A 27837-nucleotide genomic window follows, 5' to 3' on the forward strand; every position below is an offset into this window, starting at 1 on the left:
ATATCATGAATAATATCATACATGTGTTATTTGGTACTGATACAACATAAGTGCCTAAAGGTATCATTATATACACATGACCAAACTAAATATACAACTTTGGTACATGTTACACAGTAAAGCCAAACAAAATAAAATTTAAGAACTATGTAAAATATATTCATTGTACACAAATCCACAGTAGAAGATCACAATCAAATAAAATTTCAAAACGTCCACAAGTAGCTCCTCTTTCTTAACCTACAAAACACCTGAAAAACAACAACTATAATGGAATGAGATAATAATATTAGTGAGTTCCCCTATCCTATGGGTCTACTCGGCCCTACAGGATTTTACAATTGATTATAACTCAAGTCTTTACATTCATTACTTGTGTATCACTCACACAATGTAACTAGGACTTAAGTATCTAAGGGATATCTACAATGTATGGAAACATGTCACTTGAGTTATCATAACTCAAACAATCACTATTCAGACTCACAAAACATCAATCCACGAATGGACCTACGTCTATGCCAAGCTCGGTTCACGCATGCTCATATGATTCGACTTTCGCGGCGGATATCAGGACCTCGATGGGACTCAAACCCAGTTCAAGCGATTGTCATTCGTATGGGACTCGAACCCACTTGGAGTATTTTTCGCCATAGGGGACTCTAACTATCATACCCTAATTTTTAACCCTAATATCCCACATCTTATTTGCATTTTTTGCATACAAGCAAGGTCACATCTTGGTCCTTCCCCTTATCCATCTTTGAGTTTGCTTCTTGCAGGGATCACCAAGCACCTCTTTGTTTTACCTTTGTGTTTATTTGATTCATTGCTTATCTAACCAATAATCAAAATACCAAAAATATGTCTTGTTTCCCTTAAGTTTATTGTGCAAGGTAGGGCTTTTTCAAATCAAGAGCATCTCAAAGTTTAACTGCTTACTTCTCAAGGAAAGTCAAAGGTTCATGTGTTTATTTCCATGCCTTCTTCAATAATCAACTTCAATATTTTAGCAATTTAATCAAGATATAATCAAGGATAACTTATCTTGAGTTCATATGATCACCCATGTGATTTTAAATGCAAGGAAAGTCCAAATACACAAGCTTGTTCCAAGGGGTTTGACCTAAAAGTCAACATTTTGAATTCAAGGTTCCAAAGATCACAACTCCTTCAATTCTCAACATTTTTTAATGATTCTTTTTGCATATGACTATTCTCAATATCCTCTACGACGTTTCTACACATGACAAAAGCCAATTATGCTTGGAGGATCACCAAAAGATTGGAGACATTATAGGTTATTTGTGGACTTAGTGAAATTTGACCTATTTTCAAGTGATTTTTCCCCAAACTTTCAAAGATCATAACTTCTTCAATTTTCAACACATGAGGCTGATTCTTTTTTCATAATGTCATTTGTGATGCCCTCTACAAGTTTGCTTCAAGGTCCAAGGTCAGATTATGCTTGGAAGGCCATGGAATTCATTAAGACATTACAGGTCATTTTCAGCCATGAAGCACTCAAATATTTCTAAGTTATGTAACCAGTTTTTCATGCCAACTTCAACATGCCATAACTTTGTGCTAAAACATCCAAATGTAACCTTTATTGGCACATTGTAATCTTGACCATGATGTTAACACATTGCAAAAAGAATGGGATAAAAAAGCCTCTTGAGTAGGATGCCCCATTGAGTTGAACATGGTGACTTGGAACCGAAGAAATCACCATTGCCCAAAATTTGCACATCACTAATCTCAATTCCAAGCCAAATTAGCAAGTGTTTTGATCCTAAACATGTTTAACCAAGTCTCCAGAAGTTAATTGACCCTTAAAACACATCATTTGGATGAGTTTTGATGAGTTTCAAGTCACACTTTTCACACATTCAGATCAAATTTGTTTTGCAAGAATTCAACATCATTCCATACGTATTTGGATCCAAATACATTCTCCATAAATAGAGGAAGTTATTGCCTTCATTTGCAAGCTTTGGAGAGCCAAGAAACCTCCGCTGCAACTTGAAACTTTTCCAGAAAATTCAACTATCGTGTTTTGAGTTTTAGCTTATTTCAATCTAATTTCCTGATTCCATTAGCATCTTAGGCATCCTCTGAAACTTTTGCAACAATTCCCAAGCTCCGAGACCTCCTGAAATGCTCTAATCAGATCGAGCTTCATCAACTTTTGATCACCATCTGGACAAGGTAGTTCTGAGCATCATTTGAACTCAAATAAGTTACCACATTGTATTCTTTCACTCTCTGATGCTTTCCCCTAACTAATATGATGATGATTGATTGTGTTCATTATTAAATTTTATTTTTTGTGGCTTGCTTATTTCTGAAACTTCTCTAAAATTCTCTTTGCTCAGTTTATATAAATGAATTTGGAGCAGAAGGTTGAATTTAGGATGAGAAGAGGATCACAATGGTGGTGGTCTCATGTCTTTAATTTACCAAACGATGAAACTCCGGTGAGAGCTCACCGGAGAAGACGACTGTAGTTTTCTCAAGTTGTCTGAGTTTGAATCAGATGTGTTGGTAAATTGAAATATTTTGATTGGTTGTATTTAAATTGGATCTTATGTTTGGCTTGCAGCATATTCCATCATGCACCCTAACCTTTGGAGTGTTGGATCTGCCACATCAATTAATGAGGCGTGATCCAACCTCCGTATTTTTTCTGATTTTAATTTTTTATTATTATTTTAAATTGCTTTATCTTTAAAAATTCATAGTAATTTCATTTTTTATCCAAAAAATCCCAAAATAATTTATAAAATTCTCTTTTATTTTTCTTCATCTGATTTTATTTTTCCATATTTTATTTCACTGATTTTCTATTTTTCATGAATTTTCTATTTTCTCCTTTGTTTTAATTGGTAAAAAATATTTTTTCTGCATTTTAAAATTCTAAAATTTTTATTATATATTTTTTATTTTATTTCCAACCTTCCATAATTTTCTTGGCTATTTATTTGATGTTTTGAAGGATATTATGGATTTTCCATTTTATTTATATTTTAAAATTCATTTAAAAATACCTTTGATGCATTTTTATTTCATTTAATTGCATTTTATATTTGTGTGATATTGTGAACTTCTATTGGCTTTGGATCATGATGGTTTGGACTTCAAGTCTCATCAAACTCAATGGATCTTGGGTGTTGATGGGGTGAAAACCATAATCCACCAAAATGGATGATTGATTTTGATGATGACTTAATCAAACTTTTGATCCAATTTGGGTGTGACCTCTCTTGATTATTTTTTCTTCATCTCCTTTTGTTCCCTTTGATCAATTGGATGACTTGCGTCCATTTTGTTCATGATGTGTGGATTGTTACTTGATGAATTTTCATCATTTCAAATCTACCTTCTAAATGATCATGGATCATTTAAGGTACTTTGGATTGATGCATAAGTTTGTTTTAAGTATCATGAAGTATGGATTAAAGTAATGGACCATCCTCCTAGCCTTTGTGCTTGAGCATCCCTTTTGGTGGATCAATGTTATATACCCGTTGGCCCCAGAGTGTAAGGTGGTAATGGGTACCCATGGGCACGAGTACTAGTCTTCTGTTACCTATCCCATTTAGCAAATATAATACTTGTATCCGCCTCATACCCATGGGGGTATCTGCCACGTGAATTGTGATATACCTACAAGTATTAACCCATGAATAATATTATTTAAAAGTTTTTTAATATATATATATATAATATATATATATATATATATATATATATATATATATATATATATAATTAACTAATTTTTTTATCCTTTTATGAAAAAAATCAAATTTAGTATATAATAATAATAATAAAAATAAATCACATCTATTTTATTTCGTCTTATATCAAATAATTATATTAGATTCAACAACAATAATAATAGTTTCATTTTCAATAAAATAATAATAATAATAATAATAATAATAATAATAATAATAATAAATTTTCATATTTAACAAAATAATAAAAAGATAATAATAAAAATAAATAATTATATATTAAACAAATTAATATTTAGGTAATTTTGCTAATTATTAACGAAATACGGATACCCGCATGTGTGGGTACCATCGAATATGTATCCATTACCGAAAAAACGGGTAACTAAATATCTGTTTATTTCACCTGTGGATAGCCATTAAATTATCCAACCCGTACTCGCGATGGATTTTATCTGCAGGTACCCACAGGTACTAGTTTTTTTTGCCATCACTACTAGAGTGTACATGCTGAATTTAGTTGAATACACTATTTTGATTGATAGGTCACATTTCTACATTAATGCGAGGTACATATCATGAGTGTCGTACCCCAAATTTTGACAATCCTTCTCCTAACCCAAAGCTTAGATCACTAACATGTCCGGGGTCTACAAACCACCTAGTCAAGCCCAATGCCCTAAAAAAATAAAAGATGAACCATTTTAACTCTTTAAGAGTTTTGGTCTTAGCCCATGCCATAACTGCTATTTTTGGACTCTCATGATAATATATAATATTGACTTAACCAACTAATTAAGAGTGACATGATTATTTAAAAATTAGACTAAAAATTATTAGTTATTTTTAACCATGAAAGTATTTTAGTTAGTGTCTATATTTTAATTAATTATCTAAGTATTAAAATTATTATATTCTAATATCATTAAGACTTTGTGTGCTTATTTATTTAGAAATTCTATTTTATTTTGAAAGAGTGGATTGGCCTAGTGGATAGTAAAATAAGGGTGATTGTTATTAGTAAAATAAGGGTGGATTGACCTGAGTTCAAAACATTCAAAGTCTTACTAGCCAATTTCTATCATACTCGTAACTTTTCTGATATCTTTTTATTTTATTATTAACATTATTAGTTTGGACATTGTTATTAGTAATTATTTAATTGTGGCATGATATATATTAAGAATTTAATTGATATACACGGACAATATAAATTTTTTTTACACTATCAGTTAATCACAATCATTGATATATTTGAAAAGTTTGACTTTTATTTTAAAATTTAAAAAATAATACAAACGGATGATTGTGATGCATTGAAAGTGTAAATTTTTTTACACTGACAGTACATAACAATTAATCTCATATATTAATTATTTTTTAAAATTTATTATTTAAGTGAATTAGGATTTTATCCATGGACTTTAGACCCTCTTCATTTGCTATTACTCAAACCCAATCATATACATCCCTTTTTCTTTTTGATTTAATTTTTTTAGTTAATTAATTTAAGTGTTTAATCTTAACTTTTAGTTATTTAATTTTTAAAACTTAGTCTTTTATTTTGGTACCTTAGTTGTTTAAATCTTTACTGTAGTTATAATTTAACTGATTAATTACTGTACTTAATTTACAAAGTGATAAAAAAATTCAAAAGATATAAAAATATATATATTTAGTTTAATATTAGATAATTAGATAATTAGGTAAATAATGGAATTAAGGATTTAAATTAGTGTTAGGAATTGATTTTAGAACAATTAAGTATGAATTAGTTTTTTATATGGGTTAATATAAATAATATAAGGAATAAAAAAATATAGGATTAATTATGGAATATTAATTAATTAAGGAATTATGAATAATTCATGGGATAATTAGGGTATAACTATGAGATAATTTAGGGATAATTATGGGATAAATTTTTAGGGTTTTAGGGATAAATAATCAGGAATATGATATTGTGTTACTTTATAATCATATAATATTGTTATGGGTTTATTTTCTAAAATTAAAATAATCATCATATTTTTGTAAATTAACTAAGAGATAGGATCGGGATAAGAGATATGTTAAATTGCATCTTATTTAATTTATTTTCTCAATTAAATTAAATTTTTACAATTGAATAAGGGATAAAAAATTTAGGGATACAAATATGGGATTAAACATTGGATAAAAATCTAGGATTTTTAAGGGATAAAATCAGGGATAAAAGAGTTATGTCTAATATTCTAGTATAATCACTAATTTATTTTCTTAAATAAATTAAATATTATCTTTACAAACAATCATAGGATAAAATCAAATTCAACATACTTCAAACTATAAGCCCTTAGTGTATTGAGACATTTTCTTAAAATCAATCACTTCTCCGTCCCCGATGCGTGAGGATTTTCAAGGGATACAAACAATCAACAAACAAATATTTTCTACAAGAACTACAGTACTCTGATCTCTCGCCTAAGGCGAAGGTACGTAGGGATAGAGTTGTAAACTCTAGCGAGTACGATTAAAAAAATCCTTTTTTGGTCTCCCGTCTGTTTTAATAAAATATTTTGGTAAATAAATAAATAATTAAACAATGAATCTATATAAAACAAACATTCCTTAGAAATACACTAACCCTAGAATTAAAGGAGGATCCCATTGAGTACAATGGAGGTAAGGGGTGCTTAACACCTTCCCCTTACTTAACTGACTCCCGAACCTAGCATCTCACCCTTAGTTATTAGATTTTCTCATTATTTCCATGTTCCCTAGGAATGAATAAAGGATAATGGCGACTCTGTCATTTTTTCATCTGCGACAGCTGCCAACTCTGCTGGCGAAGACTTATATTTTTTCTAAAGAGAGATTGTCATAACCTTTAGTTTTAGGATTGTGTGTTCTTTATTTGCTTGTTTATTTTCTGCTTATTTATTTATTTACTCTTTTTATTTTTATATATTTTATTGTATATTTCAATATTATATTATTATTCACATATCATATGGATGATATTGTTATATGTGGGAAGCTAAAACCCAAGCCCGAGAAAAAATATAAGCTTAAGTATGGGGTTGTCCTGTCTCGGTCACCGGGATTCTCATCCCGTAGGGTCTTTGATGACGATTCCTCCCAGAATAGATCAATTCAAAAGGTTTGTCATGAGAAGGCCGACACTTCTTCATGATAGAACTTTGAGTTTGGTCCATGACTCTAGGGACCTTTTCTAGAACCCTATTAACTTAGGGTGACCTTATGTTATTAACTTGCATAGGTTGTTACTAAGGTCCCGCCTAGACGAGACTTATCCCGAAGGATTACCCTAGGAAGGCTTGATCCTTCTCATGGTAAAACAAGGATATAATACATAACTCTAGGACTATTATCTTACCCAAAGCTTTATATCCTACAAGGGAGGGGATTAGGTAGTCTAAACCTATATCTGAACTATCATAAGGAATCTACCCTTAACTAGGTCATGCTGGTATATTACCTTACATATCCCGAAACCCGTTTGGTTTTCCCATGCCAATCATTATCCATATCTATAAGGAGCCTTCTTAAACAAGACGTCCTTATATTTGACTTTATCCTTAAACCCATATGTGGGTTCTATATCCATCACAATCCCTAAACTTGTGTGGGTTCTCCTATCTGCCACTATCCTAATGTGACACTTCCATTGCATCTCAAAAAAAATTTTAGCATACCTTCAAAATTAAAAATTAAAAAAAGAAAAAAATATTTTTCCATACATACACATACATTTGCATATCCTTTCCGCTTTCGCCCTTATCCAACTATCATTCAACTAGCAGACCTCCTGATACTCAAGAACAAACTCGAAGGACATCTCGAGTAGCTATAAAGGGACTCAAAATGGGAAAGCACCATTGAAGAGAGAAGGTAACCCTTCGCCATGCAAGCCACAACCTACCTAGAGCCTCAAATGCAACCCTGGATGATGTTGCCTAAACAAAGTTTGCAACAGTGTCTACTTCAGCAACAGCCTCATGCGCTCCATCAATCACAACAAAGGAAGCTTGGAAAGAACTTGGATCATATATCAAAGTCTTGTGGTCAATTGCTGAAGCCTTTGCTTAGAGGTTCCCTAGTGGAACTACAATCGAACGATCTTCCTCCTCGTCCATATCCTACAAGTTATAACTAGAATGCCCGATGTGAGCACAAAGTCCAAGACTTGATCGACAACAATAAATTGACTTCCAAAAAAGGATTCCCATTGTTAAACAGTCACCCCTTATCTTTATAAGTGGAAGAACTTCAAGAGGGGTCTCCTAAAGTCGGTTGGATCAACAATGAAGCTCGTCCCTAGGATCAATAGACTTTATCATTTTGAGTTATAATTTCTTTTTTGCTAAGGGTTGTTTGTATTTAAAATTTGTACTTTTTGAAAAGTAATTTTAATAAAACGAGCATGGACGTCTTTTGAATCGAGCTCTTTCTTATGCCATCATAAAAAAAAACACTTTTCCATTCCACTTTTCAACCATTAACAAACTTAAAGAAAAATGATATAAACAAAATAATCAGAATTTGTTGACATATGCTTTTAATAGTAAGACATGGCTGACGATGTAAGGCATTGTTTCTCTTTCCCAAACACTGGAGAAATAAGAAGTTAATCCGTAGTCAACCCCCTCGAGCCAGAAGTCGACGTTTCTTTTTCCATTTATAAAAACCCCTAATCTTAACGAGGGGAAATGTAGTTTTTCAATTAAGTCAATGGTTCATTCTAATCTCAAGAGAATTATCACACGGATAAGAGGTTCAAGCACATCCTCTTCCTCACATACGTCATCCAACATCGAGGAAGCTGTGAAAATACAAAAGCTCACAATAGCTAATATGTCAGTCACAACTTTCGAAATCAAAAGCAAAATCACACATGAGTTATTCCAAAAAGAGCTCGCTAAGTAAAAAAAAAAAAGGGAAACAACCAGAAACATTTTGACTTAGGAAAAAGTTAGGGCATCATGTTTTTAAAAAAAATCCCGCTAAGTTAAAAACTAAAAAAGAATTGACTTAGGCAAAAGATAGGGCATCCCAATGGACCACAAATTCAAAATAATGGTTCCATGCAAAAGTAGGGATTAAAAAGAAAAAAAAATGGAAACAAGCTTATGAGTGAAAATATGTGGCTGCCACCTCAAGAATCTCATCAGTACTTGAATCATTACAACTACTTCCATCATTATTATCAAAATTATCTTGTAGACTAAATGAATTTGTTGAATTAATTGGATTTAGGAATGAAGATCATCAAGGAGAAGGAATGGGATAAAATTAAAATTTGAGTCTTATATCTTTTGTTTCATAAACCGTGAACTAGGTCACGTTATAACATTTAAAAGTCCTAACTGAAGCTAGGTTCACTATGAAAGCATACTCAGAAAAATCGTTAAACTGACTCCAAATGTTTGTTAAATCATTGATAACCATCATGTTTTATCACATTTTCACATCTTCATTTGTGCCAACCTCGTGGCCAGATATCATCTTTATACACCATATTCGTTTTCCATAACAATTTTCGATTTTAAAAACTTGCATGAGCATGATGTTAGAATTACTTTTCAAAAAAAGAACATTTTTCTCACAAATCAATACTTAGCACCAAGGAAATATCAACAATGGTCTGATCAGAGGTACACCACTTCGAGACATTGCTGACTAAGGGCAAGTCACCTAAGGATCCTTCTAGTTAGGGGAAAATCCTCATAATCATGGGCTGATCAGCCGAAGATCCTACTAACTAGGGGAAAAGTGTCCCAAGATTTGACCCATCGATGTTGAATCACTTCTATGACCCTAATGATAAGGGGAAGACCTTGCAAAAATCAAATATTGGGGCAACCTATATCCAGTTCATATCACAACATGGTAAGTTCCAGGTTCCTTTTCAGGCAACACTTCTGGATCCTGATTGCCAGGGGCATACCTTGCAAGATTCAAATACTAGGGCAAGTCATATAAAGGTCACATCATCGCGAGATCCAAGTTCATTCTCAAGTATTCCAAGATTTGACAAACCTATGTCAAAACACCTTCATGACCTTAATGATCAGGGGAAGGCTCTTTCAATACTCTCATATTTGGGCTCTTTCAAAGAATACCTACAAATAAGGTCAAGACCCTCAAAGGCTCTATCAATCTGGGGCAGACTGCCGCAAGGCTTGATCAAAAGAGACTGCTTCAAAAGAACAGTTTATAAGGGGAAAATCATTACAAGGGTCGATTAGTCAAGGGCGAATCACTCCAAGGTTAATACTATGGTAGGTCATCCCAAGTGCATGGCTAAGCTACTTCAAAATCATATTGAGGTGAATTTCTTCAGAGACCTAACATGTTGGGGGAACTATAGGATACTGCATGGACAATCTCTCTTAATACTTTCAAGATGCACATACAAGCTCTTTCATACATCACCAGTCATCAAGTTCGTAACGAATATCGGGAAGTCATGCTAGCTCAATACCCCACCACCATTTTTTTACAAATAACCTTGAAATATAAGCAACCTCTCTAAGCCTTGACAGTCCCTGGCTCGCCACAAGGGCACTTGTTGAAACATTTAAATCATTGCCATGCATTAATCATGTCGCTACGGTCTAGCGTTAAACCATGCATATCATCTCATTCATCTAGCACATTCACACAACACGAATCTAACATCTACAAGAGCCCAACCTCACTTGGCACCTACATCTAAAAACCCAACCTCATTTGGAATTCACCCCAAAAGCCCAACTTTGGTTGGCATCTCACAAAATCCCAATCTTTCTTGGCACTCAATACCTACAAATGACCCAATCTTCAGCGGTGCAACCCAAGACTAATACATTGCATGCATCAATCATTGCATTAATACATCATATCACGCGTAACATATCCAGGAATATGGGTCATTACGCCATACAAACTCTAAACATGCATACATGACATAACATAACATGTATACATAACATAGATACATAACACAAGCTGAGACTCAGGACTCATCATGGGAGTCTGGATCCATCCCTGGCTAAGTCTGTAATAGATCTCAGCCCAAGCTTCTCCGCAGCTTTTTTCTCACTGTACATCCCATCAAGTCGATCTTAAGGACAATTCCCCAACAAGTATCCTTGGAACTTATTTCCCAAGCAAAAAAATACTTAGAAACATTGTCTCCAGTATGCTCAAATGATATACAATTCCCTCACCAGATCCTTGTAGGGATTTCTTAGGACTTTCCCCGGCACTCATGCTCCTTAGGGAACCTCGTCTGGAAGCCTATTCCCCACTAGACAATCGTCTTACATGACACTATTTTTCCTCTGTAAAGACATCGAGTTCTTTTATCAATCTCCTTTTTAAAACTCGTCTTCTTAGAGAACTACCCAGCAAAAAATTTATTGCCATAGTCACTTTGGTTCTTACACCGTTGTCATTCGGTCACTTCGATTCTTACACCGTTTATCAATTCATTTGTATGATCTCTTATAACGTTTTTCATTTCAGTTTATGGTTCTTATATCAGTGTTATTTCCTTCATATCTTTCGGGTCTTACATCAATTTTCTTGCCAATAATGAGTTATCGGTTCTTATACCGATGACGATCAAAGTCCAATCCCCAACTATACCAGTACAATTCCCCAAGTAGGAATGCTTATTAGTCTTCCTCAATAAGTAACATTTCCACAGAGCCTTTTCAATAAAGGACTTCCCTAGAAAACTCACTCACTGTGAGTCATCAAAGAAATCTATCAAGCAGTCGGTCATCCTGAACGATCATTATTAACTAATAAGCGGGTTTTCACCTCTCACGTCTCTAGATTATTAACCTATCACACACAAGGGATGCATTCCATCAAATATGCAAAATGAATGAGATCAAAATGATACTTGAGCTGAAAATGGCATGGCTGCCAAATGACAAGGTTTTGACCTAGTTTGGCAACTTGGACCTTTCCAAATATGAGGTTCTTAGAGGTTGAATTGATGTCTGAGCCTTGAAGAAAAGTTGTAAAGGAGATCATTAGGAACATTTGGCTCAAATAATATTGTCAATTGGTTAAAAATTGAATAAGTTACGGGATTTGGACCAAAAGTAAGCCATACTTGCAAATTAGGTCAACCAAACTTGTGCCAACTTGTACAAATGGGAAGTTTTCTTGCATCCAAAGCCAAAATGATGATGTAATAAGAATCCCTTAAATATTAATGCTTTCATGATCTTGAGGATGAATTGATGATTTGATGAAATGGCATGGAAATAAACACATGAACCACTCTTGAATCAATGAACCATAACCTGCATCTTCCTTGATCAAAATGACCATTGTTTTGTCTTGAATTGAGGCATGATCACCTACATAAAGAAGGGAACAAACAAGTACCATCTCGTATGATGCTTTGGTTAGTTGATAACTAAAACAAAATTGAAAAACCCTAATGTTAAGATTGAAACCAAGAATATGGCCATGCTTGTGAATTCAATGATCAGATGAAATGGTCATGCTAATGTTATGATAATGCATGATATGATTCCATGTATGCAATGAAACAAAGTTAAAGGTAAGAAATGGAGGGTAAATTTGGGGGTATGACAATTTCCCCTATTTAATCATCTTAAACTTGAAGGTGTGAATTATGTTAGCTTTTTGGGTATTCAAGATAAAAGAGGATTAAATACAAAAATGTCTGAAAATTTTCCCGTTGAAAAGGAGTTTTGTTGAAAGGTGTAATAGATCAACTTGCTGGTTTAATCTGCTCGGGAGTGACTTAAATATTCCGCTAGGGAGATAGATCACCTGTAAAGAGAAATGCTTGACATGCATGATGTGTGCAATGTATGATTATTTGTTTATGATCTGTATGCAATGTGAATTATTGGGTAGCAAGGTGAGTCTTTTCTGGTGAAAGGTAGATTTTGACTCGTCAGTATCCACACCAGAGAAACTGCAAGGAAAAGCTTATTAACTATTGCTGGGAAAATCCAACCGGCTGAGGACCTCCATCTGACTCTGATTGGGGAAAAATGCTTGATCCACCGAGCAGTCTGGTATTCGTGCATCAAGTGCTTACTGTAGACTACCGGTCACCCACTGAGGAGCTTTTTAATAATCTAAGCAATGCATATAGTGTTTCTTTGGATTTATATTTTATTATTCTCAATGTTTTATTACATTAGGCAATCAAGATTGGCAGTTATTTTGCAAACAAAATGCGGGAAAACAAAAAGCAGATACTGAATAACGACTGAATTTTATTGATTATGAAAATTTTGTACATTTGAGGGATGTGTACAAGGATGCAAAAATCCTTAAATAGAAGTTTGCCAAAAATTGAAAAACAAGGTAAATGACAATGGGAAATTTGTTTGATTTTCCATTGATTATACCATTGGTTGTTATCCACTCTAGCACTGGACTCCAACACTTTGCTTCGGTTTGATGATGATTGGACTGATCTGATACCGTCTGAGATCAAGCTGATGGTAATATAGATTTAAGAGATACAATCAAATTCCTTTATCCCTAAGTTTTGCGTGGAATTTTTATTCTTTTGTCCACCAGGGTACCCATTTTTGCCTAAGTCGCCCTTTCGGTTTTCAACTTTGCGGGTTTGTATATTTTTTTGTTTTATCCCTAACTTTTGCATGGAAATTTATTTTTTGGGGTCCATCAGAATAGCCATTTTTTCCTAGATTGGTTCTAAGCAAATGCCAATCTAGCGGATTTTGTATTCATCATTTTTAGGCATAATATTTTTTTATTGTATCTGAGTTCACCGGCATCGGCAAGTCATCCCCATCCATGGTGATGAGAATGAGAGCCCCACCTGAGAAGGCCTTTTTGACAACAAAGGGTCCTTCATAGTTAGGATTCCACTTGCCTCGAGGATCCGAATGAATATGAGAGTATCTCTTGAGCACGAGTTCACATGCTTGGTACATGTGAGGGAGAACCTTCTTATCAAAAGCTATTTTGAGGCGTCTTTAGTATAGTTGACCATGGCAGATGGTTTTCAAATGCTTCTCTTCAATGAGATTAAGCTGATCATATATGGATTTCACCCATTCCGCTTCATCAAGATTTGCTTCCATGATGACTCTTAGAGAGGGAATTTGGACTTCAATAAGAAAAGCAGCCTCCGTTCCATATACTAGTGAATAAGGAGTTTCCCTAGTAGAAGTGTGCAATAAAGCTCTATAGCCATGCAAAGAGAAAGGAAGCATCTTGTGTCAGTCCTTATACGTCTTGACCATCTTCTACACAATTCTCTTGATGTTCTTGTTAGTTGCTTCGATGGTACCATTCATCTTGGGTAAGTATGATAAAGAGTTGTGATGCTCGATCTTTAATTCTTGGCACAACTCACTCATCATTTTGTTCTTGAGGTTACCGGTATTGTCACTAATAATCTTGTTAGGAACACCGTAGCGATAGATTATTTCTTTCTTTATGAATTGGGTAAGCACTTGTCTAGTGACATTAAAATAGGAAGAAGATTCAACCCACTTTGTGAAGTAGTCAATGGTAACCAGGATGAAACAATGACCATTAGAAGCTTTCGGTTTGATCACACCAATCATGTCAATACCCCACATAAAGAAGGGTCAAGGAGAAGTAAAAACATAGAGGAACATGGATCTTGTCACCAAATATCTGGCATTTGTGACATCTCTTGAAAAAGTTGTGATAGTCAACCTCCATGGTTGTCCAATAATGACTAACCCAAAGGATCTTCTTGGCCATGGAGGGGCTCTTAGCATGTACACCTTCACAACCCTCGTGGATGGACCTTATGGTCGTGCTTGCTTTATGTCTATTCATGCATCTGAGAAACACAGAATCATAATTCCTCTTGTACAACACATCCCCGTTCAGGAAGAACTTAGCAGAACATTTTCTCAAAGACTTCTTATCAGTGATGGATGCTTTCTCTGGATATTCTTATATTTCCAAATATCTCTTAATGTCATGGAACCAAGGCTTATCGTCAAATTCAGCCTCCATTGCTAGACAGCGCACTAGTTCACCCAAGTGGTCAATGTGAATGGTAGGTGCTTCATTCTTTGAATTGACTTCAAACATTGATGCCAGAGTAGCTAGAGCATTGGCTAAATGATTTTCTTCCCTTGGGATATAATGAAAAGTTATTTCATCAAAATAGGGAATCAGTTTCACCACATGTTCTCTGTATGGAATTAACTTCTTATCCCGAGTTTCCCAGTCTCCTCGAACTTGACTGATCACTAAAGCAGAGTCCCCATACACTTCAAGAATATTGATTCTCAAGTCAATAGTTATTTCAATGTCATAAATGCATGCCTCGTATTCTGCCATGTTGTTGGTGCAGTCAAAGCATAATCTAGCGGTGAATGGAATGTGAAAACTAGTCGGAGATGTGATCATTGCTCCTATCCCATGACCTTTTACATTAGAGGCACTGTCGAACACGAGCGTCCACCGCGATCCTAGTTTAGGTCCTTTGGCAGGGCTCGGGATATTGCAATCTTGAATGAACATGATGTCCTCATCAGGAAAGTGAAACTTCATCGGCTGGTAACCCTCTACAAGTTGATAGGCAAGGTAGTCAGACAAGATACTCCCCTTGGTAGCTTTATGTGTTACATATTAGATGTCATACTCGGTTAATAGCATTTGCCATCGGGAAATCCTTACACTAACAACGAACTTCTCAAAAATGTACTTTATTGGATCCATCTTGGATATCAACAAAGTTGTATGGCAAATCATATATTACCTTAGGCGTCGAGCTGCCCAACCTAAAGCACAACAAGTCTTCTCCAATAGTGAGTATCTGATCTTACATTTGGTGAACTTCTTGCTCAAATAATATATTGCATTCTCTTTTCGGCCCATGCCATCATGTTGACCCAATACACAACCATTGGTTCATCTAACACGGTAAGAAAAATGATTAGTGGCCTACCAGGAACAAGTGGTTTCAAGATCAATGGTTCTTGCAAGTATTGTCTTATTTTGTCAAATGCCTCTTGACAATCATTGTTCCACATGATCTCTTGATTCTTTCTTAGCAGTTTGAAAATCGGTTAATAGGTAGCTGTCAAATGAGAGATGATCCTTGAAATGTAATTAAGTCGTCCAAGGAAGCCTCATACCTCCTTTTCTGTTTTGGGAGATAACATGTCTTAAATTTCTCTAACTTTATAAGGATCAAACGCAATAACCTTCTGCCTCATAATGAACCCCAACAGTTTGTTGGATCGGACCTCAAAGGTGCACTTTGTAGGATTCAACCTTAGCTTGAATTTCCGGAGTCTCGAAAATAGCTTTCTCAAATGGTCTAAGTGGTCGTCTTAAGTATTGGATTTGGCAATCATATCGTCTATATAAACTTAAATATCTTTATGGATCATGTCGTGAATGAGAGTCATCATAGTGCACTTATATGTTGCCCCTGCATTCGTGATCAGTCATCGTTTATGCTATGTATTTTGTCACTTACTCGGCAAAAATCCAGGCAACTTGTATTACTTTGTCTTAATTAGTTATGTTGAGTCTATTTCTTTCATCAATAATTAATTTTATTATTTCATCATTTCTAGTGTCATTTCTATTTTTTTGTCGCATTTTACTCTTTGGGTATGTATATTTTCTGCGTTTCAGGTTCAAGCAGGTACTCAAGCACGATCAAATGTATAAACCAAGGAGAAACGAACAGAATCAGAAAGAGGTTTTCATGATCCAATAAGCCTGCTACGGCTACCCGTAGCACCTGCTACGGCTACCCGTAGCACCTGCTACGGCCATCCGTAACACCTGATACGGGTCGTAGCAGGAGGCCCTGAATGCACATAAGATAACAGTTTAAACAAAGACCTACTACGGCCAGCCGTAGCACCGGGTACGAGCCATAGTAGGGGAGTCTGGCACATAAGCAAATATTCACCAAAATAGTGGCCTGCTACGGCCACCCGTAGCACCTGTTACGGCCTGTAACAGAGGGCCTGGGACATGATCGTTAAAACAGTGGCCTGCTACAGCCACTCGTAGGACCGATTACAGGTCATAACCGACATGCGTGAAAAGGTCTAATTTTGACTTTTTTGTTGTGATTCCTAAGTAAGGGGAATTTTGGTCAATTGTGAGGCGAATGTGATGGACTTGTGTGGATCTGTTTGAGGAGAGAGAACACTTTGCTATTAAAAAGGGAGTTTTCATACAAGAAAAGGGGACCTTTTGAGAGAGCAATAATTCATACAATTCAGAATTAGAGAAATCAAGGTTTTGGGAGGAACGATATCTTTCATGAGCGGAAGCAATTGAAGATCAAAGTTCATCTAAATACTTGTAATGTCTCCATTTTATATTTTGATTTGCTTGAATATTATGAGTAGTTAACCCCCTGAACTCACTGAATCACACCGTGTTTTTGACTCGGATTTCACATGTTTATTAGGACTTTATTATCATTTTGTTTGTATTATGCTCTCTTTTATGTTGTTTTCAGATATTTACCTCTTTCGGACCCTTTTAGAAGAAACGAAGCAAAAAGACCTAAAATTAGGGTTTTTGGGCGAATATTGTACACATGGCGTTGCACATGGCGGCCGCTATAGGAGAAGCCATGACTCATCATCCCTCAACCAGGAGGTAACCGCCACGTTCCCATGATCTTTCCCATTTCCACACATGGTGGGCGCCATGAAGGGATGGCGGGCGCTGCCTTTGTAAATCACGTTCCCACTAAGGAGAAGTTAGGGGGCACCATGGTCTTTGCAAGCTGCTAAAATCCTCTATAAATAGTTCGTTCCATTTCACTTTCAAATCATCCAACTTAGTTTACAACACTAAGCCTATATTTATCATTTGTAAAAGCGGTAATCCGTCACATCGGGGGGTGTAACACCCTTCTAAAATACCCCAATAATTTAATTAAATATCAAAATACAACATCAGAGTAATTATGCAGTTAAGGGTGTCACATAATCACTTCACACCATGTTCCAAAATAACAGTCATGCTCTTTATTTAATCAAATAAACAGTTGCATAAATCGCAGCGGATATAAATCAAATCAATCAAAGCATGTAACACATTACATGTAAAATGGTTCACAACCAACAGTAAAACATTTAAAACATCCCTTCCCGATGTTACATCTATCAGAGCATGACCCACTAAGGAACTACTCTAGACTCCAAGTACTAGCTCCTACTCAATCACTGCTCGTTACCTGAAAAACAGTTGTAAGGGTGAGTTCCTCAATCAATATAATAAGTATTATAAAATATCATGTCATGTTAAGTAATTTAACACACTTCATCACCCTAATCCAAACATGTATTCAGTAACAGCACATCAACTCAACATAATACTCAACACCAACACAAACAACACGTATAATATTGGAATACATCCATTCATATTATACGCCATACATATATTATGCAATGAGACTCCATGCATGCGGTACCGACTATTTGTGAACATATAGTTCAACCTCACCGTCCAAATCCAGGCACGGCTACCAAGCTCACTAGTCCCACTCATTTGAGACATAGTGACTCACTCACTAATTCCTCACCATGGGAATTAGCTACCACCCCAAATGGGCCATGCTATGCACGCTAATCACCTAGCATGCAAACATCAACAACAATCAAAATGATTTACTCACTAATTCCTCACCATGGGAATTAGCTACCACCATAAAGGCCACAATATGCATGCTAATCACCTAGCAATGCAACAACAACAACAACTCAAGAATAGACATATGCTCACACTCTAAGCCATAAAACAGTCTATTCACAAATGCATACATAACTGATACATTCACAGCATCATGCATACCATCACACATCATCAACACATTTTATCACAAAAGCATATCATATCATGCCGCATAATCAAACACAGTATTAGCACACTCTACTAATACCTATACTACTCAAAACAACGGGAAAATGATCCCTACTACGTCATACATTAGCTAAGTTACATCACTCAGCCTAAACAACCAAAAACTGCACAACCATAGTTCAGAAAAACCACAAGTCTGCCCATACGCGTATTGCCTATGCCCATACGCGTATTGCCCATTCCTGACCAAGTCCATACGCGTATTGCCCACGCCCATACGCGTATGCTACGCGTACCACATTCTCATACGCGTACTAACAGAGACAATTTCACGTTCAAAACATCATCTTTTTCACTCATACGCGTAAGGCCTCATCCATACGCGTACCAGCCATATCATACGCGTATTGCCTAGTGCCATACGCGTATGACCAGAAACCAGAATTTCCAGATCTGCAATGGCTTCTCCTGCTACGAGATCTATCCAATTCAACCTTCCACAGTCCAAATTTTACACACAATTCATTCATCTCGTCTAACACGAATCATACACTTTCGATTTCACAAATGTCTAACCTTTCTACCTCTAATTCCTACGAATTTCTTCAATTTTAATCCCAATTTCGTTCATCCCAAAAGTTCACAAATTCATCATACATCATTCAATCAGAGGCAAATCAATGGTTTCTCACTACCCATCACATATTATCCCATAATACCCATTAATCGATGATAAACCCCCCTTACCTGAGTAAATCCGGCAATCTCTGAGCTCCAAGATTTTCCTTCCTTCAACCTTCGTCCTCTGGCTCTTTGCCCTTTTCACGTGAAAATAACTCTTTTTACCAAATGGAACCTTTTTACTGATTTCTACTTTTATTCCAATAATAACAATAAAAATAATCCAATAATAATAATCCCAATAATATTCCAATAATTATTATTCCAATAATAATAATAATTCCAATTATTTAATTAAATTAATAAATATATTATTAACTCAATTTAAATAATTATCTTATTTTATCGGGGTGTTACAGGGGGTTATCGCACCTTAGTGAGATTGAGTTGGGTCACTTCGAGTTGCTGTCGTCTTTAGGTTCAGAGTCGGAGGTTTATTTTCCTTGTACCAGATTTAAAGCCTCCATTTGGAGCAGGTTCTTATTTATCGCTTTTATTTAATTTCCGTCTCGCTTTATTTTATTTATCTACTTGTCTACGCTTTACTTTATTTATTTTATTGTCTCGCTTTACTTTATTTACTTTCTGTCTACGCTTTATTTTTATTTATTTATTGTCTACGCTTTACTTTATTTACTTTCTGCCTACGCTTTATTTTTATTTACTTTCTGTCTACGCTTTACTTTATTTTACGTGCTTTACTCGTTCTTTACGCCTTACATTCTAAAACAAACTTTTCATCATGATCAATACCGTTGTGTTTGTTTGTGTTACCATGTCTAGCTAAATCTTTTAAAGGTTAGAATATAAGGATCACGGTTAAAGAGATGTTTCACATATTGAATCTGTAGAAATACTTAAAGGCTATTTTGATTTTTAACTTGAGTTTTCTGAAACAAACTTGGTTAGTTTTAACTATTCAAGGAGTGCGAAAGCACCCTGGCTTAGTTAACTAGGATTTTTTATCACTTTAAGGAAAAACTATTTTTGAAACTGTTTTCGGACGCGTTGATAGATTTAAAAGAAGGAAACTCCATGGGTAAACTTTCCAAATCAAAATCACTTTTCAACTAAGTTTACGAGTCTTATTTCTTAAAAATAAGTTTACTACTTTAGCGTTCTGCGCACCTTTTATAAGTGACAATAAAAGGCCTTAATTTAAGGGTAAACTCAGTTCTGAATACACGAAAGAGACAGTTTCTGTTAAATAGATTCTTTTCAAGAGTAGAAAATAATGCCTCATAAGTAGTTCTATTTAGACAGTTGAAACATCACTTAACTGACGTGATATACATTCAAACTTGTCTTTATCTGCACTGCATTTATTATTTACCGTTATTTTTCAACCCCAATATCTCTTTTGTACCGCCTTAGATAAACATCGTAACGATAGTAATCGATAGATTGAAGATTTGGTCTCTGTGGGATCGATATTCTTTTATATTACTTTGACGCGTTTTGTGCACTTGCGAATTCCACCGATCAAGTTTTTGGCGCCGTTGTCGGGGACCAACTTCGTCAAATTTTGTACCCTGTTGTTACACCGTCTAGACTAAGGCATTATTAGCCGGTAAATGCGAAGAACCCGTAATACCGGAAATTTAGTAGATCTTTTAGCAGAACCCGAATGTTACACTCCTACACGCCTCTTACTCATCCGAATTAAGAAAGTTATGGCCGAGAATCGCGACCGGAGACCTCTTAAGGAATTTTCCCAACCCTCTGACGAGGAACCTAGTTCGAGTATAGTAAACCCCCTTATTCCTGCTAACAATTTCGAACTAAAACCATCTTTGTTGCAATTAGTGCAACAGAACCAATTCGCGGGTCTCGCTACTGAGAACCCAAATCAATATTTAAAAGTTTTTATCCAACTGGACGACACTTTTAAATCCAACGGCGCTTCACCCGATGTGATCCGTTTGAGATTATTTCCTTTCTCCCTCAGGGATAGAGCACGTTCATGGTTAGAATCACTTCCAGCTAACTCAATAACTACCTGGGAAGACCTTAGGAGAGTATTCCTTGCTAGATACTTTCCCCCTAGTAAGATTGTTGTTCTTCGAAACTAAATAACTAGATTTACTCAAAACCAAGGAGAATCGCTTTTTGAAGCTTGGGAGAGATATAAAGATCTATTAAGAGTCTGCCCACACCATGGCCTAGAACAATGGCTGATCGTTCATCCCTTCTACAATGGACTCCATTATAACACCAAGATGAGCATCGACGCTACTGCAGGTGGCGCGCTGATGAACAAACCTTATCTTGAAGCTTGTGACGTAATCGAGGATATGGCCCAAAACCATTACCAATGGGGAACTGAACGAGCATCAATAGAGAAAAAGGAGACCCAAGGTGAAATACATGAGATAAGCTCTCTGGACATGATGCAGGCGAAAATGGACGCTTTAGCCCTTAGGATCATACATATGTCTACAAACACTAACACCGCAGCGGTAGTCCACACAAAGTGCGAACTTTGTGGATCTAAAGGACACGAATCGGCGGAGTGTAACCTTTTGAACGACCTGAACACCGACCAAGTGAATTACGCCCAAGGTAACCCATTTTCAAACACTTACAACCCTGCTTTCAGATACTTTCAGATGATCATTTCCCACACCTTCCTGGGGAAGAGTGACCCTGATACGCATGTGAGTGCTGAAGAGATTTTCTTCATATACTGTACCACTCAGTCACGCCCAGTAGATTGCGGAGCTTTCCTGATCGAGAGTTTATATCTTAATGCTCGCTCCGCTGCGAGCCCTATACACGTTGGAAGCACGGTGACTCATATAGCCTTAGCCATGGGACTTGATAAAAGACTATCTCACCTGACGTCTTACTGCAGCTACACCTTGATGGATATTGACTTCTGTCTGGACCGTGGCCTCATGAGGAGATCTTCTTTCCAACCGGATCAATACAGGCTCTTGATCGAAAGTGAGACTATTCACTACTTCACTCTACCGGACCCTTAGGTAACTTGTGTTATTGATCAGGCCAACTGGGCCTACGCCATAGAAGGGCAGGGAGAGACAGTAGACGAGCCAAAAATCGCACCTATCAGAATTAAAGTCCGCACCAACAATCCAAATCTCCAGAGTCCGAGCATGCAGTCTGAACTGGTTAAGCTTCGCATGGAGATAGCCCAGCTTCGCCAGGAGCTTGCTGACGTTGCTTTGCAGGTCGAAGTATCAGTTGCCTCACATGACACTAAAACCGATATACTGAATGATGAGATCACCGATCTCCGACGCCAGATCGCAGAGCTTCGAGGATACGAAGTCGAGGAGACTCCACTATACCCTGAGCATTGATGCCATCACAAACCGAGAAATACCGTTTGATTTTCCTATTTTTCCGTTATTTATTATTCATGCTTATTTTTATTGTTTCCTTTGACATTATGCTTGTTATATCTTTCCTAAGATCTCTGGACCCGTGATTTATTATTAACTCTTCACACACACACACACACACACACACACACACACACACACACACACACACACACACACACACACAACACACATATATATATATATATATATATGCATTATTATTATTATTATGTTTTTATGTCCATTTTATTTTATTTTAATTTATTTCACTTTACTATTTTATTTTGTTTTATTTTATTTTGTTTTATTTCGTTTTTTTTTTATCAAGCTTAAATCAAAAACAGCATTCATAGAAACCTATGTGCACCCCCTTCTTACAAAAATGATGACAAAAAAGTTGAGGCCCAATTAGCAATTACCAAATCCGGCCCAACCAAATCCGAAGACATGGCGGGCGCCATAAGCTTCATGGTGAGCGCCATGATGTCTGCAACTTTAACGGGACAGAACCCCTTATTTCACCATTTTCACCTTCTTCAACCTCTCCAAACCCATTTTCTCCTTCTCCCAACTCCACCAAAGTTCACGAAAAATCCCAACTTTCTCATTTTGACTCCAAGCCATTACCATTTCCAAACTCCAGTCAACCATCTCTCCACCAAAAACCCACTTAAACTCCATTTTTCATTTCCTTTCTATATATACCCATTTCTCTCTTCAATCACCATTAATGGTCGGAATGGAGTTCAACAACATCATTCTTCGTGGAGGAAAACCTGGAGAGCGACAAAACAAGATTTTGCAAATATTGCAATCTCGGGAGATCCTCGCTACCAGGTATGTAGACGAAGACTGCTTGTACACTTTAGGAACATACCATAGTGTTTTCCACATGCTTGATACTTTAGGATTACACGATATTTTTGCTAGTAAAGCATCCACCTATGATAGGCTGACTAGGGAATTTTTAAGTTCCCTAATTTACACTGCTTACCCTGGCACTGCTAGCACGGTAGGTACCGTTTGTTTTAGAATGTTTAATATGGAATACGAGTACACTACTGATGCTTTAGCGGCTTTGCTAGGAATGCCTTACGGTGAGGGTGCTATCTGTAAGATGCCCTTAGATGTTGAATGGGCACTCGAAGCATTTACTTTTTGGAATAGATTATCAAATGTGATTGTCACTTCCTTTGAAGGAATTTTGGCTTCTAATATTCATAACCCGGCCATACGTATTTTTAGATACCTTTTGGCATGTATCATATTTGGCCGGGAGAATTCTGACAAAGTAAATGCTCGTGAGTTGCTGTTTTTACAGGGTTGCCTCACTAATCGCAGGATCAATCATGTTCCTTTTATGTTGGCTCATATGTCTTCCATTCTTAAAAAGGGAGGAACCATCTCTTTCGGTGGTTTGATTACTTCCATTGCTAGAGCGTTAAATCTCAACGTTGAGTTAGCCACCTTGGAACCACTCCCTCACCGCACCATTAACTTGAAGTTTTTGAAAGATATGAAATTATGCAAGGTGCGGCGAGCAGGTGGTTTTCACCTCATGATACATGGTGCAGCTGTACCCAATGTTGTTTTACCTTGCTCTCAGCATACAAATGTGTGACATGCAAGGAACTGGACGTATGATCTTGATGCTCCACCCTTTACTGGTCCTTTTCCACCTAACGTTCCTATGGACGATGAGCAAGGGACCGACGATGAGTATGACCGGCGCGACCAGTCACCTGCTCATGATATTCCTACTGCATCACTTGCACACACTGCACCTTCTTCCTCTAACCATTTTGCAGGTACCACTCCCGGTTTTTACATCACCGAGGAGATGTGGCGCGAGCACCTGGCTCGTGAGGAAAGGCGTGACACCCTCCTGAATACCATAAACCAACAACTGACAGATAATATGAGTTTTATGGTAGCTTTCCAGCAGCGTAGTGAGCAAGCACATCCGACTATCACTGAGTCCTTACTTGCGATCACTAATGAGCAGCATCGCCAGCGACAAGCTAATGAGCGTCACTTCGAACTTATCGAGGCCACCCAAGGGTCTCTCTTAGGTTGCTCTCAGCAGCTGCAGGAAGGACTTAGTACTCGTAGCAGACGTCGTCGACCCAGGCATCCTGACCAGGGCGGTGACGGTGACGGTACCGGTGATCACCCATAGTTCTCTCTTTCTCTCTCTCTTCCAGGTTACTCCTACCCTATCTCATATCGAAACATTGAGGACAATGTTCGGTTTAAGTGTGGGAGGAGATTTTTATCGCTTTTTATCGCTTTCCTTTATTTTTCTCGCTTTTTATCGCTTTCCTTTATTTTTAGTATATTTTGTTTGTTTTAGTTGTTTGTTTTTCCTTTCAATAAAATAACATGTGTCTGACGAGTCATCTGTGTAGTGTATCCGTATTTCTCTCATTTCTTTAACCTTACCAAAAAAAAATTGAGCAAAGAAAATAGTGCATCTTGAAAATTCAGGCTATAAGACAGGTTTATGACAGGATGTAAAAGACTTGGGAAAACTTTTTCTAAAAATCGCTATTGTCTTAACACCGTAGGCTTCATGATTATAAGAGTCAATCTCGATTCCCCATATGTTGTGGCCCTAATTTTTGTTCCAAATAAGTCCTTAAGTAGTTTATCCTTGCAGTCAGTTCCGGCTTAAGCATGCTCTACGTAGGGAACCGATGAAAATAAGTGAATGATCACAAAAGTTCCTGCTTTGTTCTCAAGTCATATCAAAACCCGGGCTAGGTGAGTCTCACACAGTCATTTAACCCAGCAAAATAAAGACATATGCGAAACATGCAGAAGAAAACAATAATAAGCCTATTTGTTGGTTGGTTCAGAGGTATCTGGTACTGAACTTGGTAGGGTGGATTACGATCCAATCCCCCACAACTGTAAATTGGGTTAAATAAAGGGGTTACACAAACTTATGTACCAGAGCCCCATGCTTAGAAAAATAAAAAATAATAGGCCTTTTTGTTGGTTGGTTTAGAGGTACCTGGTGCTGAACTTGGTAGGGGGGATTACGATCCAATTCCCCACAACTGCAAATTGGGTTGAATAAAGGGGTTACACCAACTTATGTACCAGAGCCCCATGCTTAAGATCATAATCACTAACCGGTCACTTTACTATGAGTATGTACGGATAACGGGCTTAATGTGATTGCACCTGAATGAAAAGGACTTTAAGAAAACGAAAAGAAGGCCTAGGTATGGTGGGGTAATGTGGATTGATTTGTATATGAACGAAGCCTATGACCGTAATTGCGGGAAGTGTCACTACAATATCCTTAGTTCGATTCGTTAGTACCTATCGATACATTCCTTGAATGAACTCATAAGTCTTTTTGCCTTGAATTAACTCTAGTTGATACTGTTTTTCTTCCATAAACTATAAAGAGTTTTGCTTGAGGACAAGCAAAGGTTTAAGTGTAGGAGAATTTGATCACACTGAATCACACCGTGTTTTTGACTCGGATTTCATATGTTTATTAGGACTTTATTATCATTTTGTTTGTATTATGCTCTCTTTTATGTTGTTTTCAGATATTTACCTCTTTCGGACCCTTTTAGAAGAAACGAAGCAAAAAAACCTAAAATTAGGGTTTTTCGGCAAATATTATACACATGGCAGTCGCTATAGGAGAAGCCATGACTCATCAGACCTCAACCAGGAGGTAACCGCTACATTCCCATGATCTTTCCCATTTCCACACATGGCGGATGCCACCTTTGCAAATCACGTTCCCACTAAGGAGAAGTTGGAGGGCACCATGGTCTTTGCAAGCTGCTGAAATCCTCTATAAATAGTTCGTTCCATTTCATTTTCAAATAATCCAACTTAGTTTACAACACTAAGCCTATATTTATCATTTGTAAAAACGGTAATCCGTCACATCGGAGGGTTACCGCACCTTAGTGAGATTGAGTTTGGTCACTTCGAGTTGTTGTCGTCTTTAGCTTCAGCGTCAGAGGTTTATTTTCCTTGTACCAGATTTAAAGCCTCCGTTTGGAGCAGGTTCTTATTTATCGCTTTTATTTAATTTCCGTCTCGCTTTATTTTATTTATTTACTTGTCTACACTTTACTTTATTTATTTTATTGTCTCGCTTTACTTTATTTACTTTCTGTCTACATTTTATTTTTATTTACTTTCTGTCTACGCTTTACTTTATTTACTTTCTGTCTACGCTTTATTTTTATTTACTTTCTGTCTACGCTTTACTCGTTCTTTACGCCTTACATTCTAAAACAAACTTTTCATCATGATCAATACCGTTGTGTTTGTTTGTGTTACCATGTCTAGCTAAATCTTTTAAAGGTTAGAATGTAAGGATCGCGGTTAAAGAGATGTTTCACATATTTAATCTGTAGAAATACTTAAAGGCTGTTTTGATTTTTAACTTGAGTTTTCTGAAACAAACTTGGTTAGTTTTAGCTATTCAAGGAGTGCGAAAGCACCCTGGCTTAGTTAACTAGGAATTTTTATCACTTTAAGGAAAAACTATTTTTGAAACTGTTTTCGGACGCGTTGATAGATTTAAAAGAAGGAAACTCCTTGGGTAAACTTTCCAAATCAAAATCACTTTTCAACTAAGTTTACGAGTCTTATTTCTTAAAAATAAGTTTACTACTTTAGCGTTCTGCGCACCTTTTATAAGTGACAATAAAAGGCCTTAATTTAAGGGTAAACTCGGTTCTGAATACGTGAAAGCGAAAGTTCCTGTTAAATGGATTCTTTTCAAGAGTAGAAAATATTGCCTCATAAGTAGTTCTATTTAGACAATCGAAACATCACTTAACTGACGTGATATACATTCAAACCTGTCTTTATCTGCACTGCATTTATTATTTACCGTTATTTTACAACCCCAATATCTCTTTTGTACCGCCTTAGATAAACATCGTAACGATAGTAATCGATAGATTGACGATTTGATCTCTGTGGGATCGATATTCTTTTATATTACTTTGACGCGATTCGTGCACTTGTGAATTCCACCGATCACCCCCCCCCCCTCCCTTAATGCTAGAGGGAGTCCTTGATTTGAATCTGTAATGTCGTTGAGTTTATATTTGCAATGAGAATATTGTTTTCATAATTACTTTAATCTTGTGATGTGATTAATGATTTCTCTTTCGGAATAATTGAGATTGTTATATGATTATCAATTAGGTTGGATCGCCGTTGATAAT

At 36.4% G+C, this 27837-nt stretch overlaps 1 protein-coding gene and 1 non-coding gene across 2 annotated transcripts; both read right to left on the reverse strand.

Annotated features, from left to right (window-relative positions):
- Window positions 1-14693: 14693 nt before the first annotated feature.
- LOC127131382 (uncharacterized) lies at window positions 14694-15299 on the reverse strand. Its single transcript, XM_051060310.1, has one exon. The coding sequence runs from the start codon at window positions 15297-15299 to the stop codon at window positions 14694-14696; it is 606 nt and encodes a 201-aa protein (XP_050916267.1).
- A 6032-nt stretch (window positions 15300-21331) lies between these two features.
- On the reverse strand, window positions 21332-21438 carry LOC127132929 (small nucleolar RNA R71). The gene has a single exon (XR_007806933.1). It is a non-coding gene; the product is annotated as a small nucleolar RNA R71 (small nucleolar RNA).
- Window positions 21439-27837: the final 6399 nt, after the last annotated feature.

This window comes from Lathyrus oleraceus, chromosome 3 (assembly GCF_024323335.1).
Source record: "Lathyrus oleraceus cultivar Zhongwan6 chromosome 3, CAAS_Psat_ZW6_1.0, whole genome shotgun sequence".
Lineage (NCBI taxonomy): Eukaryota > Viridiplantae > Streptophyta > Magnoliopsida > Fabales > Fabaceae > Lathyrus > Lathyrus oleraceus.

Bases quoted from the DNA above. Each gene is read 5' to 3' on its own strand.
- LOC127131382 (XM_051060310.1), bottom strand. From the start codon at position 15,299: ATGAAGTTTCACTTTCCTGATGAGGACATCATGTTCATTCAAGATTGC.